Consider the following 17,066-nt stretch of genomic DNA (forward strand, 5'->3'; position numbering starts at 1 on the left):
ACCTAATGTATACGAAGTTTGCATATGTAGTGTTAAAGAGGTCATTGAATCACATGTTCTTAGTGTGGTCAATCTCTGTGTAACTACTTGTCATTTGACTGTTACTTGATCACTTTTGTATTATTTATCTTTTGTGTCCAGTGGCAATGCAATTTAGTGTGAAAGTGGCAACCTCTTCGTAAAAGCAGCTTCTCGTCATCTGTGCCTCCATGGTGTCGAGCAATGGAGTTTTGAGACTTGGTTAGGGTCTTTGGGTACTAATCTAATATAATAATGTGATAGTAGCAATAAGCATCACTTTATTTCCTTTGCATTCTTTAGGCTTTCTAGAAAGCTGGGTGGGAAAGAATTTTGTTTTCCAGTAAGCATTTAAAAAATGTGGACGATATCTTTGCAAATCAGTTTGAAAAAAAAAAAAAATCAGATTTCTTCAAATGAAACACTTCAATACAAAGTTAACCTGATCAGCTGTGTGGGTTTTTGTTTTGGGTTTTTTTTTTTTTTTTTTGTAGCAATTGAACAAGCCAGGTTTTGAAATAAAGGCAATTATAAATAAAACATTTTGCAAAACGTCAGTATGTGGTATTTTGGCAAAATGAAAGCTTTTATTTAGAACACTTCTAAATTAGGAGGTTTGAATCAAAGTAGCTCTGGCTTTAAGTTGTTCACTTGCAAAATGAAAACCATTAGTGTTTTGGGTCTCCTGTGGCTATTTACCTGCCAAAGCAATCATTAATATAGTTTTCAGAAAGTTCTATTTAAAGTTTTTCAGGCTTTGGATCTTTAAGTAGAATTTTTTGAGAGTGCCAAAGCCGGCTCCTAGGCAGTCTGTTGATGCCAAGAACATAAGGCCTCTAATTACTCAAAGACTGATGTTGTTACTTAAATACAAATCAACACTATTAATTTAATATGGAGTTGTGAACTGCAGTTATGAAAGACACAAGTTGCATCGTTTGTGGTAGTAGTGGAGGCATATGTTGTAACTGCTGCCTGGATTTGTGAACTGCACATTTATTTTTCTGTAAAACACCCGTACGTCAGGAGATCGGTGCCATTTTCCACTTTCTGGGCAAAACCAGCCACCTCTGCCGTTGTCTCGTGATATCATCACCTTTTTTTTTTTTTTTGCTTTCTTAAGTGACTTTCCCAAAGTATGTTTTGAGCCTTAGTATGCTCACTGTGTTCCCTGTAAATATACATTTAATTGCGTATGTGCGTATGTCCAGAAAATTACAAAATTAGCTTTTCCAAACCAACACCCTAACAGAGGTATGATTCTTCCATGCCTGAAGATCTTACAGGGAAAGGAAGGGAAGGAAACCAGCTGGCTTATATTGGCCGTGAAACTCTTAGGAGCTGGATTTGTCCAAAGCAGGCTGGGGTCACCACCCTGAGCATTCACACAGTTGACACCTTCGTGGTTTGTAGCCAACTGCCTCCAACTTCTCCAGCAGAATCCAGCAGAACATTTGCACTGGGTGGAGAAACTGGGGAAACCAGAAGTTTTTTTCAAAACTGAATGAAACTAGGAAATGACTACAGAATTGCTATATCTGTGTGTTGCGTTGTTTTGTGCTGGAGGGCAAATTTTCTTGTGGGAATGTAAAGGGGGGGAAAAAGAAGGTGATGAGTGCAGTTGGTAAGTAGCTATTGATTTAAAGATGCTGGGAAGAGGGGGAGGAATTGGGAGATAAGCCTATAACCTAAACAGGAGTAAAGTACAGGAATTAACACGGTTGTCATTTAGCAGCACAGCATTAGGAAGTCAACCCTGATTTGTCTCCGCTCTGGGGACATTCAAAACCCATCTGGATGCCATCCTGTGCAGCCTGCTCTAGGTGAACCTGGTCTGTCAGGGAGGTTGGACTAGATGGTCTCCAGAGGTCCCTTCCAACCCCTACCAGTCTGTGATTCTGTGGTTCTATGAGGTTATATATCCAGTCTATTGTTTTGAACTATTGTCAAATGCTGGGATGCAACACTTTTCCACCCAGCAATTTTATTTTCAACTCTGAAAGCTGTAAATATCATTGAAAACAGTGAGGAAATCAAAACCAATGAGCAGGAAAAAAAACAAGCCAACAATCCACACCTTTGAGTTTTAACATACTTTTGTAGCAAGGTTCAGTGGCACATTGCATGACAATATAACTAGACATACAGAGCATCTCAGTAATGCTGTCTTTATCATGAGTATTACAGGAACAGCGTGCTACTAATCACTTCCAAATTAATATAGCTTTTATCTTTGAAGCATAATAATAGTGTGCGGAAGTTTTTTTTTTCTTATTTGTGGCCCTTTCTCTGTCTTACCACTGTAGTATAACCTGCTACAAGAAATAAGCCTAATTTTGCAGCCTTAGGGAGTATCAAAACCTATCAGGTTTCGAAGTCCATGCCTACAGTGATTTATGTCTGGAGTTTACTCTGGGACTTAATGGTGCAACAGGTATTCCACCTCAACAAGTATTTTACCAAGTTGCAGTTTTTTCTATCAGAGAAGGTCTTTATATAAATCAGATTCTTTCAGGTTGCTTTCAGATACGGTATGTATATGTGTCTATATACATATGTATGTAGATATGTATAGATATAGACATATGTGTTTATATATATTAAAATAACTGATTGGCTATTTATCAAGCGCACACCAGAGTGTGTGTTCCTTTTTCAAGTTTTATGAAGGTGGCCCATCCACCTGTTGTCATAGCGCTGCTGTTATCACCATGTGATGCGTCATGACTAATAATCATTATGAGCTCCCACTTTTTGTCCCTTTAATAGACACAATCAGTTTACAAGTCATAATCTGTACAATATGTTACAATTAGATGTCATAATATGGAAGTAGGGATGATGGGATCTAGATGTTACTCTGTCAAGTCCAGTTAAGTACCCGTATGCAAATTGTAGTATAAATATTTAGAATTACCGCTTAAGGTGTTCCGATGCCTTCAGAAGTCCCCATACTGGTTTCCATAGGATACCATCCAGATCTCCTTATTCACCAGGGTGGCAGGACAATCTTTTCCCAACCTCCGGTCAGACCCTGTTGGCCATCAGGTCCCAATCATAGTCCACCAACAGTCCTCTCGTTGGTTTCTGTAGGACGCATGCTCCACTGGTACTGAAGCAGCTGGAAGGTCTTTTCTGATTACCAAGATCCGTGTTGGCAACAATCATTGCTGATGATGAGGGGCAACCCCCTTACCCTCTATCAGCAAGCCCTCCAGACTTAGTCCATGTGAGCACTGTCATAAGCCAGGTAGTCCACCCTCAGGGTCTGCTGACCTGTGCCCAACCATTAACCTCATGGGCAGAGGCCCCATGCAATGATCTGAAGACCATTTGCTTACATTTTGTTTCACCTGGGAGTCACTGTCAATAGGGTGGCGAGGCCTATCGATAGGGAGGAAATAAACATAACTCCCACTGGGGCAGAGGCCCTCATTCCAGCAGAGCTGGAGGGCATCCAGCAGGACCACATGGATGTGTGGCCTCTGCAGCTGAGCCCAGTTAGCAACCAAGATCCCATCTTAAGAGAGTCATAGTTACTCAAAGAGAAACTTACAATAAGTTCTGGTGCCTTTTCAGATGTTACCGTGTTCTTTACAGTTCTTTCCCAAACAACAATACCTGTTAGATCAAAGGCATATAGTGTGCATATCGTAGTGTGTTTGTATACTGATGACTGCAGAGACTAGACTGGTACAGTGATGGATGACATTGCAGTGCTGAAGCAGCTGGTCTGCTGTATGTGACCCCAGTTATTTATTTTTTTTGGTCTTATTTAAATCCTAGGAATAACATCATAGGCACTTCAAAAGGAGAGATGTAAGCCAATGTAATCTTCTTTGTAACTCCACTAACAGCTGTTCACGGAAAGCTCATGCTGCTTCTCTTGTTTGAACACTTCAAGCAGTTGTTTTCAAGAAGAAAGCCAAAAATCTTTCCAAAATGCATTGCTGCTCAAGTAACTTTTTAGTCTAACCCACTACTGATGGAAGCGAGTGGCAGTGTATTGAGAGGTTGTAAAGAACGCCACTGAATTTGACTTGTGTTCCTCTTTGTCTTATTCACAGATATTGATGAGTGTGCTGAAGGGCGGCACTACTGTCGTGAGAATACCATGTGTGTAAATACGCCAGGATCCTTTATGTGCATCTGCAAAACAGGATATATACGCATTGATGATTATTCATGTACAGGTAAGAGCTGTATATTTGTGAACGGAAATAACAGGATGATGGTATTTAGGAGCACAGTTATGATTCTTCTAAAGTTAATTTTTCTTAGAGTCACAAAATGTCTACATGAAAAGTTAAACAGAATTAACACCAAAATAATTACAAGGATACAGTGCAGAAAAGCTAATGCATTTTACAGGTTATGTGTGTGTTGTATCATTTGCCTGAAGTTGTAAGGCAGTCTGGGTTGTCTTATAGGTCCGCGTCCTTTGGGTGCTGACAGAAAAGGTGAAGGGAGGAGGCTGAAGGGAAAAATAAGAGAGCGAAAACAGTGCTATGGGTTACTCGGTTTCCATGTGGTGTATCTCCAAGTGGTGTACATGTGGTGTACACTCCAAGTGTACAACTTCACTTGGAGTATGATAACTCTTCTGCAAACTTTTGGTGGAGTTAAATTTGCTGCATGTTAGAAGTGGCTGTTTCCTCATTTTGAATTCTCCTGCATCAGGGAGGTTCCCCAGCTGAATCCTGAGTTCAGAGTGCAGAAGCTCTGCCTGCCATGAGCCACTGGACAACATGGTCGGTCTTATCTCTCTGTCTTCCCTTTTTGCTCTTCTGCCAGTGGATGCTCTAGAGGAGCTGTTGGGTTCATACTGACTTTCTGACGTCTAGTCATCTTATATTGCAAGGTATTTTAGGGTTGTGGAATGGACACTGAACATTTCAAACAGCCTTCTACATCAGAGCCAGGCTGACTGTAAGTGTTCCTGGGAGGACTGTGTTTTTTCCTACTGGACAGATAAAGCAAATATGGTTCAAAGATGTGGCATATTCTCTCAGTGAAGAAAAACATGTGTGAACAAAATAGTACCACTATTTTGTGTGCACAGGAGAACCCTCTTTCTATAAGAGGATATATTTGTTCAGTAAAACTTTCTTGGAGTTCATATTATCTAACAGTAAAGCTGGCTATAAATGGATGAGAGTATTCAGAATGTTTAGACATTGAGCTGTTGAGTTCATTTCTAAATTTATTTAATTCTGTCCATTATGTCTTGGCATTTTTGAGCACCAATGATATGTCTTGGTACAGAAACAGCTTCTTCATAAACGGGCACAATTTTCTTGCCCAAACATGCACAGCACTCAGGGACATGGATTTCAAACCACATACATGTGATTTTTGTGCGTAGTCTTACCTGTACTTGACATTCCTCTCACATACACTGGCAAGCACTATTTTACTGCAGTAAGCCCAGTTCTTGAAGGACCAAGTTATAGGCTGCTTGCAGCAGGTCCTTTCTGAAGCAAACGGTATGCTTCTGATCACTCTCTCAGATTTCCACACTCTCACCTGAGAGTAAAGCAATTGTTTCACTACCTACTGAGTGTGAATGTTGGGATTATTTTAGGACTGACTTTATCTAAATCACTGTGATACTTTTTCCGCTTTGCTTTCCTTAACTTACTGTTCTGATTGAACTCTGCAAATGGTAAACCATCGCAAACAATTTCACAGGGGCATTTGGTGTCTATAAATATAATAAAGGTATTTCTCGGTAGTCTGCACATGGCGCTCCTAATATTTGCTGAAACGTACTGTTGTGAAATTCAGTGTAGTTCAAGAGCTCTGGACAGTCACACTGGTGTAAAACTTGCTGGAAATCCATTAAAGATCTCACATTCCAAACTGAGTTTGGCACCACATTTGTAAATAATAGTTTCCCCTGAAATCAGCCTGATGGGTGACAAAGTGACTGATTTCTTTTCCACCTTTCCCTTGATCAAGCTGGGAAAAGTTAATGCAAAAGGAAGTGAAGTAGATGAAATAGTTTTGTAAGATTTCAAATCTTAAGACTTGCTAGGCCAGATGAACTGTAAGTCGTGCAGTGACTTTTTGTATGTCTGAGCAATGCCACTCACTGTCATTTGGGACCTGGAGTTTTTCCTGGCGTTCAATTATAGTGGATTTTGGATACTGAGAGGCAACCAGGAGGAGGCAGTGCCTCTTAGGTGGTAGAATTTCCCCAAATAGCAACCTAACGTCCTGAAGTGCATATCTCACGAAATAACTGCATTTGTTATTTTTCCGGGTCCACAACTAGTGTGAGCACCTCCAGTGGAGGCACTGGTCAGTTACTGAAGTATGTAGACTTATGAGACTCTTGCATGACATTTCCACCAAACAACTAGTGAGTGAAAAGGTTAATGATGTTTTTAAAATTGAAGGAAACACGGGATACATTTAAAGTCATGTGCTTTGATCAGTAAATGGCATTATGTGTTTGTTTTAGTCTGTACAAGTGACATTGAGATCATTTACATTGTAGTACTGTATTAAAGCAGGTGGCAAGTGTATATATTTGTACATCAGACTGCTGTAGGTGTTTCACCCCTCAGCATATTCTTTGCTCTTCGCTGGTTTTACCATCTATTAAAGCTCCTGATTTTGGAGACTTCCATGTGCACCCACTGGCCCAGATATAAATCTAAGAGGTAACGTGAACACGCGTAGGGAGAGTATGTTGCTGTGGCTTTAAAACAGAGTCTATGGAAGTTTTAAACTACTAGATTGCTTAGCGTTGTCTCTCCCGAAGAAACCTGCTCTCTTCTGAGAACCAGCAAAAGCTCAGTGTAGTAGAAACACTGACCGTGTTTACAGGACATTGCTGAAAGATGTGTATGTTAATAAATCAGTGTAAAATAACAGTGGAAGGGAGTTTATGATGCTAATGACAGTACTTTGCTGTTCTGCAGACAGACCAACAGGTTCACTCTAGGCTTTTATGCTTGAGTATAGCTGAGTTTTCATAAGCACGATTTTGTCTTACAGCATACTGTGGTATTTTAAAGCAAGTAGTTTACAAGAAAAACTCATTATACTTCCCTTTGTTTTCTTTTTTTTTGGTTGGTTTGTTTGTTTGTTTTTAATTTAAGTGGAGTCTTAATGACATTCAGCTAAACAAATGATATCTAAGACTTGAGAAGGAAAAGTATTTTCCAAATATGTTTTGTTTAGAGAACCAAGCCAGTAAAGTATGTTAGGGATCTCAGCCTCTCTCAGCCAGCCTGGCATTTGCTTTATTTAAGTCCATCAATTTTGTGATTGTAGAAAGCAGCAAGTAGAAATCTTTGCACTTTGAGAATCGAGATACCAACTTGTCTGTGCGCAGCACAACCTCACTGTGCATCATGAACTCATGGCCCATTCGCTGCAGCTGGGAATTATTTTGGTTAAGCTCAATTTTCTTGTCGTGACGGTGCTCGTTCTTGAAGTTAAGGGCATAAACCAAGCCTTTTTATCTGGCAGAAAAGCAGGACGGTAAGGAGAAAAGCAATCATGATAGACCAAAGAGACAGAGCTCTGCAAATTAAGGAGATATTTTTGAAAGGTTTTGTGAAGAGTACCCTGTTTAACTTGGCATGTCTGTGAAAATAAGGCTGTGCACTGTCCTTAACAGAATTTTCTGGATTTTCCATAGTTCTTTTTTGTTCTAATAATCAGATTTATTGTAGAAGCTGCACAGAATAGTTGATGTATTCCATAGTCTGTACAAAAAAAATAATTGTGTTTACATCTGGGAAAAATGAAAAGCGGGAAAGATGTCTCTAAAAGAAATGGTATCTTAAAACCAAACAGAACACTGATATGCAAAATATGTTTACATTCATACCATTGGATGGTCTTTGTTTTATGTAATTAATGCAAAAAGTGGGTATTCTAGCACCTAACTTCTGTACTGCTCTTTTCTATTTTCCTCGAGATAGCTGGAAGCATCAGCTTTGATAGCATCAGCTCTCAGCTACTGCAGAAGGGTATTATAAAGATGCCTCTTGCCAACTACTCATGAAAGCAATGCTGCAGAAGCCTCACACAGACATCTCATGTGGGCAAAGGCAATCACGAGTATTTTAGGGGCACCTTGGTACTGCAAGGATACTACAAAAACTACCAAAGGCTCCCACACTTACTTTGGTGTGGTTGTAGATTATGCAATTCTGTTCATATCTCTGAGTACTTGTATATAGAGAGGCTGATGCACTTTCAGTTTTTGCCAATGTTTGCAACCAAATTTAGTCATCCAGCCCTCTTTTTCCTTCTGCAGAATTTAAAGTTCTTGGCAAGTCTCTATTTGCCTCATTGGCAATTCTGGGTTTAACTTGTCAGCTGAAATATCATTCAAACTGAAGAGGAGGCATATTTTTAATCCAGTTTGGGAATGCAAAGAATAGGGCAAACAAGCAACAACTGACCCTGTGTGTTACTAAATGTTAAATTTTTAAAATATATTTTGGGTCACACTGTTCCTTGTAATGCTGTGTAATCTAATCCAGTTACGGAACTGTGGCTGTGCAGAAAATAGCTGACTTACTGTAAGCTGGAGCAGAAGCTCTGGTAGCACATCCTTGGGAATGTTACTAAGCAGGAAGAAAATGTTCTGTAGCTTGGCATTAATATGTCATTGTTTGCACAGGATAGCTGAAGCACAGGAAGGAGATGTTGAAAAATTGTACCTGAACCTTGATTAGGCAGGCTATGATGTGAGTGATGTCCACGCAGCTTGCTGGCAGACTAACGTAAAATGCCGTATTGTTCTATTCTGTGCACGCATATATAATTTAGCAGTCATTGATCAAAATGGAAGAGAGACATAAAATCAGTGACATTGAAGGGTTTTTCTCCTGTATGAGACATTTGAAAAGAAATCTGTGCTATCTGTCTCTGTCAGAGTCCCGGGCACAAAAGACTGATTTAGACAGCACATAGCTGCTTCCAAAACAGCTCCAGTCTCTTTCTTCCTGGCATATTTATTGCAAGTTTTACAATAGATCTGAATTACATTTTGATTTTCACAACAAAGGATGTAATGAAGACATCAATTTCAGATTTTGTTATTTGTATTCATCTTGGAAGCAAGACTCGCAGGGTTAGATTGAGTTAGTCACAACCGTATTTACACAGAAATCTGTTGTTCATGGCTGATTTTATGTTCAGAAATCAATCATAGCTATGAGAAGGGGAGATGAGCCCTAAGCTGCACCCATATGCCAAATGGGTGCACAAACTGTAAATTAAAGGCATTAAAAATATGCCCTGGGCTACCATGCTTTCCTTACATTGGTATCGTCTCATTACCCTTCCACTTTGCTTCACAGAACCTGAAATGTAGTAGTGTTGCACTGGGGAAGGAAGGCAGAAAATGGCATGAGTATTCACTGGGGTAGTTTTATATGTGTAGCAGTATGCTGCACCCTCACTGTTAGCTATGACTAAATCTGAATGCCTTAGTATTTTTCTGGAATAGTAACACCTCCTCACTCTGCCTGGGATTACAGAAATGCACAGGCTCTTTTCTTGGCTGGGAAAAAGAAAGTTTTTCCTTCTAGAAACAAGGATGCAGCCAGTGTCACCTCCAGTCTTTCAGGCTGCTGAGTAATCTGCAGCTGGTAGCAGTGCTCTGAATGATGCAATACATGTCCTTTCCTGTGCCATTTATTTACTTTTTTTTTTAATGGAAAAGGGAGAAGGTAGGAAGTGAGAGATGAGAGCTCTCTCTTTTTCACACTAGGATCTAACAGTGAGGAGTTCTGACTGGCCACAGTGGATGGCTAATCACGTTTAGTCTGAACAGATGACTTTAGTTTCCTGCCTTGGGACCACTCACCTGTGTAACCAACCCATCAAAAATGGAACAGAGGAAAGACCCTGTGAGATTTCATGCATCCTCCCTAGACATTATTAAAGCAGAGGAAGATGCATACTGTGGCTTGGAGAAGCCATGGATTTTCTGAGCCCCAGATGACTTTTAAGGCTCTGTTTCTGTGCAGTCTCGTGGGGCGCCTTCTTTTTTTTTTTTTTTTTTGCTTTCCAATCAGCGTAAAAGGGGAAAGGGGCTCTGATGGAAGCGCTGGTGGTGAGCTTGGCCTCTCCTGTGGGTGGGAGCCCCAAGGTGATGTGGGGAAGGTAAGGTGGCTGATGTTACCCTCCCAGAGAATTCCTCCCCAGGAATTCACACTTACTGGAGAGGGAGGTGTTGGGGCTCTCCACGAGTGCCATAGGATGGTACCTTCAGTTGACTCTCCTTGTATGTGTTGTCTGGGTAAGATGATAAATGACTGAATGTAAGACAGACATATGAGGTATAGACTCTGTTAGTATACAAACCAGACTCTTTGAATTAATGTTTATACATTGTCATCTCTGGGTTTTAGTAAATTACATTAAATGTAATTTATGTATTACATGTAAATAACATTACATGTTTCTTTTTTCTTTTCTTATTTTTTTTTCTTTTTTGAGAGAGAGGAGTGAGGGATCTACAACTTTGTACTCTGACACCAGGGAAGTTTTACAATTGTGCTGTACTTTGGCAGGAAATGCATGTGAATACTTAACTGATTCATTATTAAAAGCATATCAGGCATGTTGCAAATGGTGGCCTACTTCTTCCAAGAATGGTCTGGCCACGTAAGCAGCCATGTCCGTTCTGGCAGCAGTGCTGAGCTGTGTGGGACGGCTCCCGCGTGCGGAGCTAGGTGCTCACAAGTGTGTTTTAAAAGCGTGCAGACCTTGTAACTTTTTGTAATAAACATTTTGCTAAATCCATTCCAGATGACTTTGTCTTTCCTTTTCATTTCACTTGAGTAAAGTCATGCTGCTTTTTTTGCTACTGCTTGCTTTTGGAAAGAAGTAGCTTAGAAGCCAAAGGAGGTGGTAAAATAGGTGGAGATTTTAAGTCTGCGAGGCCGTTATTGTACAGTACAGCCTGGTAGCGTCCTGTTTGTGCTCCTGGGTTTGTTTTCTGACTGCTAAAGAAAATTGTGAAGGACTTTTATATAACATACCATGACTGTGGTGGGAACATTTGCAGGGTTTGTTCTTCAGAGTCTAAATAGATGGGAGGGATGAAGTACTTCTTTAGAAATAAAAGGACTGAGTAGATTCGATGGATGGCTTTGGTCTTTGGCCTTTTTGACTTGGCCATATGGAAGGCCTACCCAAAACAATGATGTGTTGAACTCCCTGGGCTTGAACTAGGTGTATGCGGCCAGACCTTGCTAGACCTCCCTCCTCCTCCTCCTTCCCAGCTTATCTAAGTCTTTATGAGGCTCAGAGGTTTTTCTAATAACACTTTTCTGAAAACAGTGTCAATGGATTCAGCAGCATTTTTTTTTTTTTCCTGCAATAGCCTTTTCACAGTAACTGAAGTCTAATAATTGTTTCCACATAAATTACCAAGAAGCATGGCAGTAGCAAGTTGAGTGACACCTGAAATGTTAATTCTTTGGAATACTGGCAGCTCTGCATATTTTTCAAATCAAATTAAATCACAAATCTGTTGCAAATTGGAAAGAATTCCAAGACCAACATTAAAATAATTAAGGGTCTGGGGAGAGTGACTTGACATATGGGAAAGATTTAAGGAGAAAACTACACATTTAGCTGCATAATGATGATGAATGTGCAAAAAGTAGGAATTACTATAACAATAATACTATTACTAATTACTTGGGGGGTTTCAAAAGTAAAGAGGAAAATGTAGGGCAAGGACCTGTACCACTGCAGGTCAGTGGCCAGTACTTTTTGACATTAGTTTTTCACGTCTGACCCATATTTTTTGCTCTTTAATGATACTGTGGCGTGACTGAAACAAATTCACCTCGATTTAATGCATAGAAAACAGATTGTCACATTTAGCCCATTCAGCGCTCATGCATCTGATACTCCCTCACCTATCTTTGTGCTTTTTTTCCCATGCAGCCATTCATGTTTTCTCACTCCAGTTTTCTGACAGGCCACATCATTGTGATTTATTGTACATTTGCTTTGCCCACAGCAATCAAACTTGTGTCCTTCCAAAGCCCTCCTGTTTGGTTCCATTCTTGTTGATAGCTGTGACTTATAGACAACTTACACATCTGCTCGAGTTTCAGCTAATGCCACTGGTGATGTCCCCAGTTAAGAAAGATACCTGTTGTTTCGTATATTCCTAAGCTAAGGTATATGGTGGGGGGCTTGAGTGTGTATTTGTGTGTATGTCTATAAAGAAGGATTTTAAAGAAACATCTCTGGAATACTTCTATCTCCATGCTGGTGCAGGGTCAGGAGATGACGGGCTAATCGTGATCTCCAGGGAGCGGGAGACTCTTTTCTTTTACAACTGCCAAACTCCCTCCACTGCTTTTGAACATGAAGTGCTAAGTATAGTTATAAGTGTTAAGTATAGTTATAGTCCTCAGGAGAAAATTAATTTAGCTTTAGAGGCTTATTTCTCTTCTTTCCCCATCTTCGGAAGTCTCAGTATTATTTGTGTACATCTGATTAAAAAAAATCATTTTATGTGTGCCAGTGCCCAGTTTTGACTATCCCATCAGCCAGGAAATAAACTCACATCTGGGTTTTTTTTGGTGTGGTGTATAGCCAAAGGTTGGGTCTTGCCTCATTTTCCTTCGTTAATGTTTTGTCTGCAATGTAAGTCTTCTGAGGATGCTTATGAGCAGAGACAGTGTCTTTGCAATTCTAATGCAGCCCATTCTTATTCCCCGAGCGCAGATGCCCCCAGTATGGGAGCCACCAGTCTGGTATCTGGATGGACTTGAAATGCCAGTAACAGGGACCTGCAATTTTGTTGAAATGACACAACTCAATACTGTTTATGATTCAGATCCTCAGATTATCAGAGGTTTTGATAGCTGCCCAGTTGTTACCCTCTGCTCTTGCAAGATACAGCTATTTTTGAGGGGGGTATACACTCCCTCTCACATGTTTTTTTTATTACCATAGTACTCTGACACACTTTGGATGAATGATTCCTCTTGGCATCTAGAAACTCAAGTTCATAAAAGTGCATCTGCCTGTGGGCTTCCGTGAGGATTTCACTGGTTTATTTTTGACTTGTAAATCCATCAATTGTTTGGGACATCAGCAGTCTGAGAAGTCTCTTCTTCCTATACTGTGCAGCAGAAGTGAAATTTAATGGCACGGATACTTGAGAAAAAGTTTTGTTGAATTGCTTGTGAGGATGCTGAATGTAAAATCCATCTTTAATCCCTAGGGCACAGGTCAGGTAAAATTCCAGACTTGCAATACATTCCTTCCAGGTATTCAGGAAATGTTCATTGACGGTTTCTGACGTGAGGCTGGAAATGGTTTGCACCGGTATGCATTGGTAGGAGATAGACTCCAGTTATCTGTGAAGTGTGGGTATTTTTCAACATCATTTAATACTAGCTATTTTTGTTCCAACTGTACATTTCATTTCCCACAAATGAGTTCTGGGAACTGAAAAGCAAGGCCTCCCCTTATGTAAAACGAAGAATAAAATCTAGCTTGCATGCGAGGAATGTGGGCTATGTTTTAGCACCTGCACCAACCTCTTCTAAGTGGGGTATAGTTGCCTGGGTTTCCACGGAGGACAGCTACTGTAAGACTGATGTAATCCAGAGTGGAATGAAATCATCCAGCTTCTGTGTTTAAAGCTGCATGCTTGTCTGCAGTTAATTAACAGTATAAAATTGGCCTGCTTTTCCAGACACACAAGAGCATCCACAAGTTATCCTGAAGACAATAAGAGCTGATAATGCTTAGTACATTGGTAAAGGAGGCCATATTTTAATAAGTGACTAAATAAGGCCACAAGATGCAACTTTATTCAGCACTGCTGTATACCCTCAAATAAGTCATATGCTCATAGTATACCAGCTTTGTTACTTGAAAATACAATCATGTGAGGCATGATAACAATAAAAAAAAGCTAATTTCTTCCTGTTTATTTCCCTTGACTTATTTTTATGGATTCAGCAACTTTTCAAGTTTTCCTCAAGTTCTGCAGCTTGTGCAACAGCGGAGCTCGGTGACTGTGCTTAAATAAAGACAGAATAATTGGGCAGTGTGGTGCAATGGGCAGAGCAATAAACAAGCATGCTGACAGGGGCTCGTTGCAGCATCGCTGGCGTGACATACTATGGCTTGTGTAAGGAAATGTTTTAGTCAGCAAACCACCAGAGGAAACATGCAGGTCTGGATTTATAATGATGTGGGCAAGATGAACCATCTGTCTTTTCCGTCTCTGATTTAGGTGATCCCCTCACCCTCCCCAGTTAAATTAGAAGTAACGTCCATGCACATGCATTATCACACAGTGTAATCCAAACTCTGCTGACGAGATGGTGTCCAGCTATACTGTCAGGGTTGCTGTTAGGAATAAACACTCTAGAAGTCAGCTTGTATGCACACAGCATTTTTAACTCAAACCCTATTTGATTCTGATTTCCATTACTTGGCCCAGTTTCCATTCTGCTTTATAGTATGTCAGCCTACACGAAGCTCTCAATTCTCTTTCAGGATAAATTCTCTCCAATATCCACTTTCTATCTGTAAGATAATTTCACAAAGCTAATAAAGGAACGATCATTCAGACTGAGCTTGTTGCTATGCTACCGCATTACTAAGATAACAACACAATTCATTTTTATATATCTGCTACATCTTATACAGGGGAACTTGTTTATGCTTTATTTGGATTGAATCGGGTTATCATTGACAACTTAGTTTGGAGGCTGTTTTAACTTGGAATGAGACCTTTCTTCTTTTTTTTCTTCCTAGAGGGTACTTCTTAGGTCCCATTTCCTCCTTGGTTACTGACCCAATTGCTAACAACTGTTCATCTGACTATGCAATTATAGCAGGATTGATTTCTCAGCTGATCAAAATCCAACACATTTTTAAAGAGTCTTTGGTAGAATATGATTTGAGTTGATAAACAGAAAATACATTTCCTTGACAAAGATACAACTGTATGATCTTCAGTATTGGATGCTTAATTCTTTTACAGAAATCATTCCTTTACCAATTATATGTATATTTGGTATGTGTGTGTCGATGCCTTATAGAGCTGGATTCCATATTGGCCTTAGGAATAGAAGATGGTAAAAGGTGTATCAAAAGCAAGTCTCTAACTATTTTGCATTTCTGCAGAAGCAGAAATCAGAATTGATTATTTTGTTTTACAAGGAATATATTTTACATTCTTAGGGTGATGAGGAATTTTTCAATATATAAAAGGAGGTACAGATACCAACTTGAGAATATACTCAGTTTGAAACAGTAACTGAGAAGAGAAGAGAAGAGATTTCAGTTGGAAGGGACCTATAATGATCACCTAGTCCAGCTGCCTGACCAATTTGGTGCTGACCAAAAGTTAAAACATGTTCTTAAGGGCATTGTCCAGATTCTTCTAAAAACGCTGACAGGCTTGGGGCATCGACCACCTCTCTAGGATGCCTGTTCCAGTGTTTGAACACCCTCTTGGTAAAGAAATGCTTCCTAATGTCCAGTCTAAACCTTCCCTGGTTGCAGCTTTGCACCATTCCCTGGTATCCTGTTACTGGATACCAGGGAGAAGAGATCAGCACCTCCCTCACACATCCACTTCTGTGACATCTTTCTTCCATGTAAAAATTATGAAATTACAATATTTTCAGCCATTAACATTGCTTAATACTTATCTCATAGTATTATAACAGACATTCAGTGTACCTCCCATTTCTCAGTGTTCTGAACCTTTCCGCAGCTTCCAAGCACCCAGCGTCTCTTGAGAGCGTCTGCAATGCTTCTGTACTGCTGTGTCAGTACAATATGATTGGAAATTAGAGATGTAGGGGTATAGCAAAATTAACGGAGTATATTGTAAAAATAGACAATCTAACAAACCATACAGCACTGCATGAATTATTCATTTCCATAGCTAATTATGTTGACTCTTCATGTTAGAATTTCACTGAAGTTGACACAGGAGGTGGAATTCACTTTGCAATTAAGACACCCAAATGTAGATATCTTCATCTAAGCTCACACTGTAATCAACAGAGGTCAAGGATTCAGCTGGACCCAACTCAGTTGTCTGTTTACAGGTTCTAGGCAGTTGTCATCATGGGATTAGTAGATCTGACACACCTACCTTGTAGGTCTTGTGCTTTTTTGGGTGACAGATGGATGCAAGCAGAGTAAGTTACCTCTTTCCATGGGTTTGAGTCCCTTATCTGTGGGCAACTCAATCCTGTTTTAGGTATCTGTTTTACACTTGCTGAGTTCTGTAGGTTACACTGACTGAAATAGGAACTTAGGTGTCTATAGCAAGATCTGGTTGCCTAGTAATAGGTCGAGTGCCTTTTTAGGTGCTGTGGTGTGTCCTACGTGCTCTCCAACTGCTCTTGCAGTCTTCCTGTAGAGCCTCATGTTACAACCTTTGCTGATGTCTTGGATACCCGTGAGGTGCCAAGCTGTGACTTTTTAGCTAGGCATCTGTTGGTGGAGTGGAATCCTGCCCAGTAACGTGCACATAGACACCTGAATTTAAGTACCTTAATCTGGAGCTGAATTGTACCCAGAATTATCAGCAACCAAACAGCTGTAGTTTTTCTTTAGAAGAGTTTATGTACAAGAGTCTGAAGGGTACATGGGATATTGTCTGGTCAAAACTTCTTCATCCGTTCATCCCAATACTGGATGGTAGTTGTGGACTGTGGGAATTAGGATAATGGTAGCAAGAGGATGACTGGTATTAATTAACCAGAACATGACATCCTTTCACAACTGGACCTCCCCTGGCCCATCCTTCTGTGGACGATCACAGACTGTGAAAGATAGACTGTGAAGATCAGGAAACACAGTAGGTAGCCTTGAGGACAGTTTCTTTGAAGTTGTAAGGATCTTTCTGGCTCAGGAGATGGGAATCTGCTGCTGTCTCATTGAGTGAACCAGAAGTGAAGGAAGTTGGATAGCTCGCATCTGTCATGTCTGAGCCAGCTGGTGATTGCCTCATGCTGGGAGAGCAGAGCCTGTTCACGGAGGGAGTCCAGCCAAGGTCAGTGAGA

The 17,066-nt window shown here is 40.3% G+C and overlaps 1 protein-coding gene across 1 annotated transcript in view; it reads left to right on the plus strand.

The window, feature by feature from the left end:
- Positions 1 to 17,066, plus strand: part of NELL2 (NEL-like 2 (chicken)) — a 200,328-nt gene that overhangs the window by 125,981 nt on the left and 57,281 nt on the right. Inside the window, exon 12 of the mRNA XM_009880881.1 lies at positions 4,086 to 4,211. Within this exon, the coding sequence (XP_009879183.1) occupies positions 4,086 to 4,211 (126 nt within the window). The remainder of the gene's footprint in view (positions 1 to 4,085; positions 4,212 to 17,066) is intronic.

Source organism: Charadrius vociferus, unplaced genomic scaffold (assembly GCF_000708025.1).
Source record: "Charadrius vociferus isolate BGI_N301 unplaced genomic scaffold, ASM70802v2 scaffold52, whole genome shotgun sequence".
Taxonomy (NCBI): Eukaryota; Metazoa; Chordata; class Aves; order Charadriiformes; family Charadriidae; genus Charadrius; species Charadrius vociferus.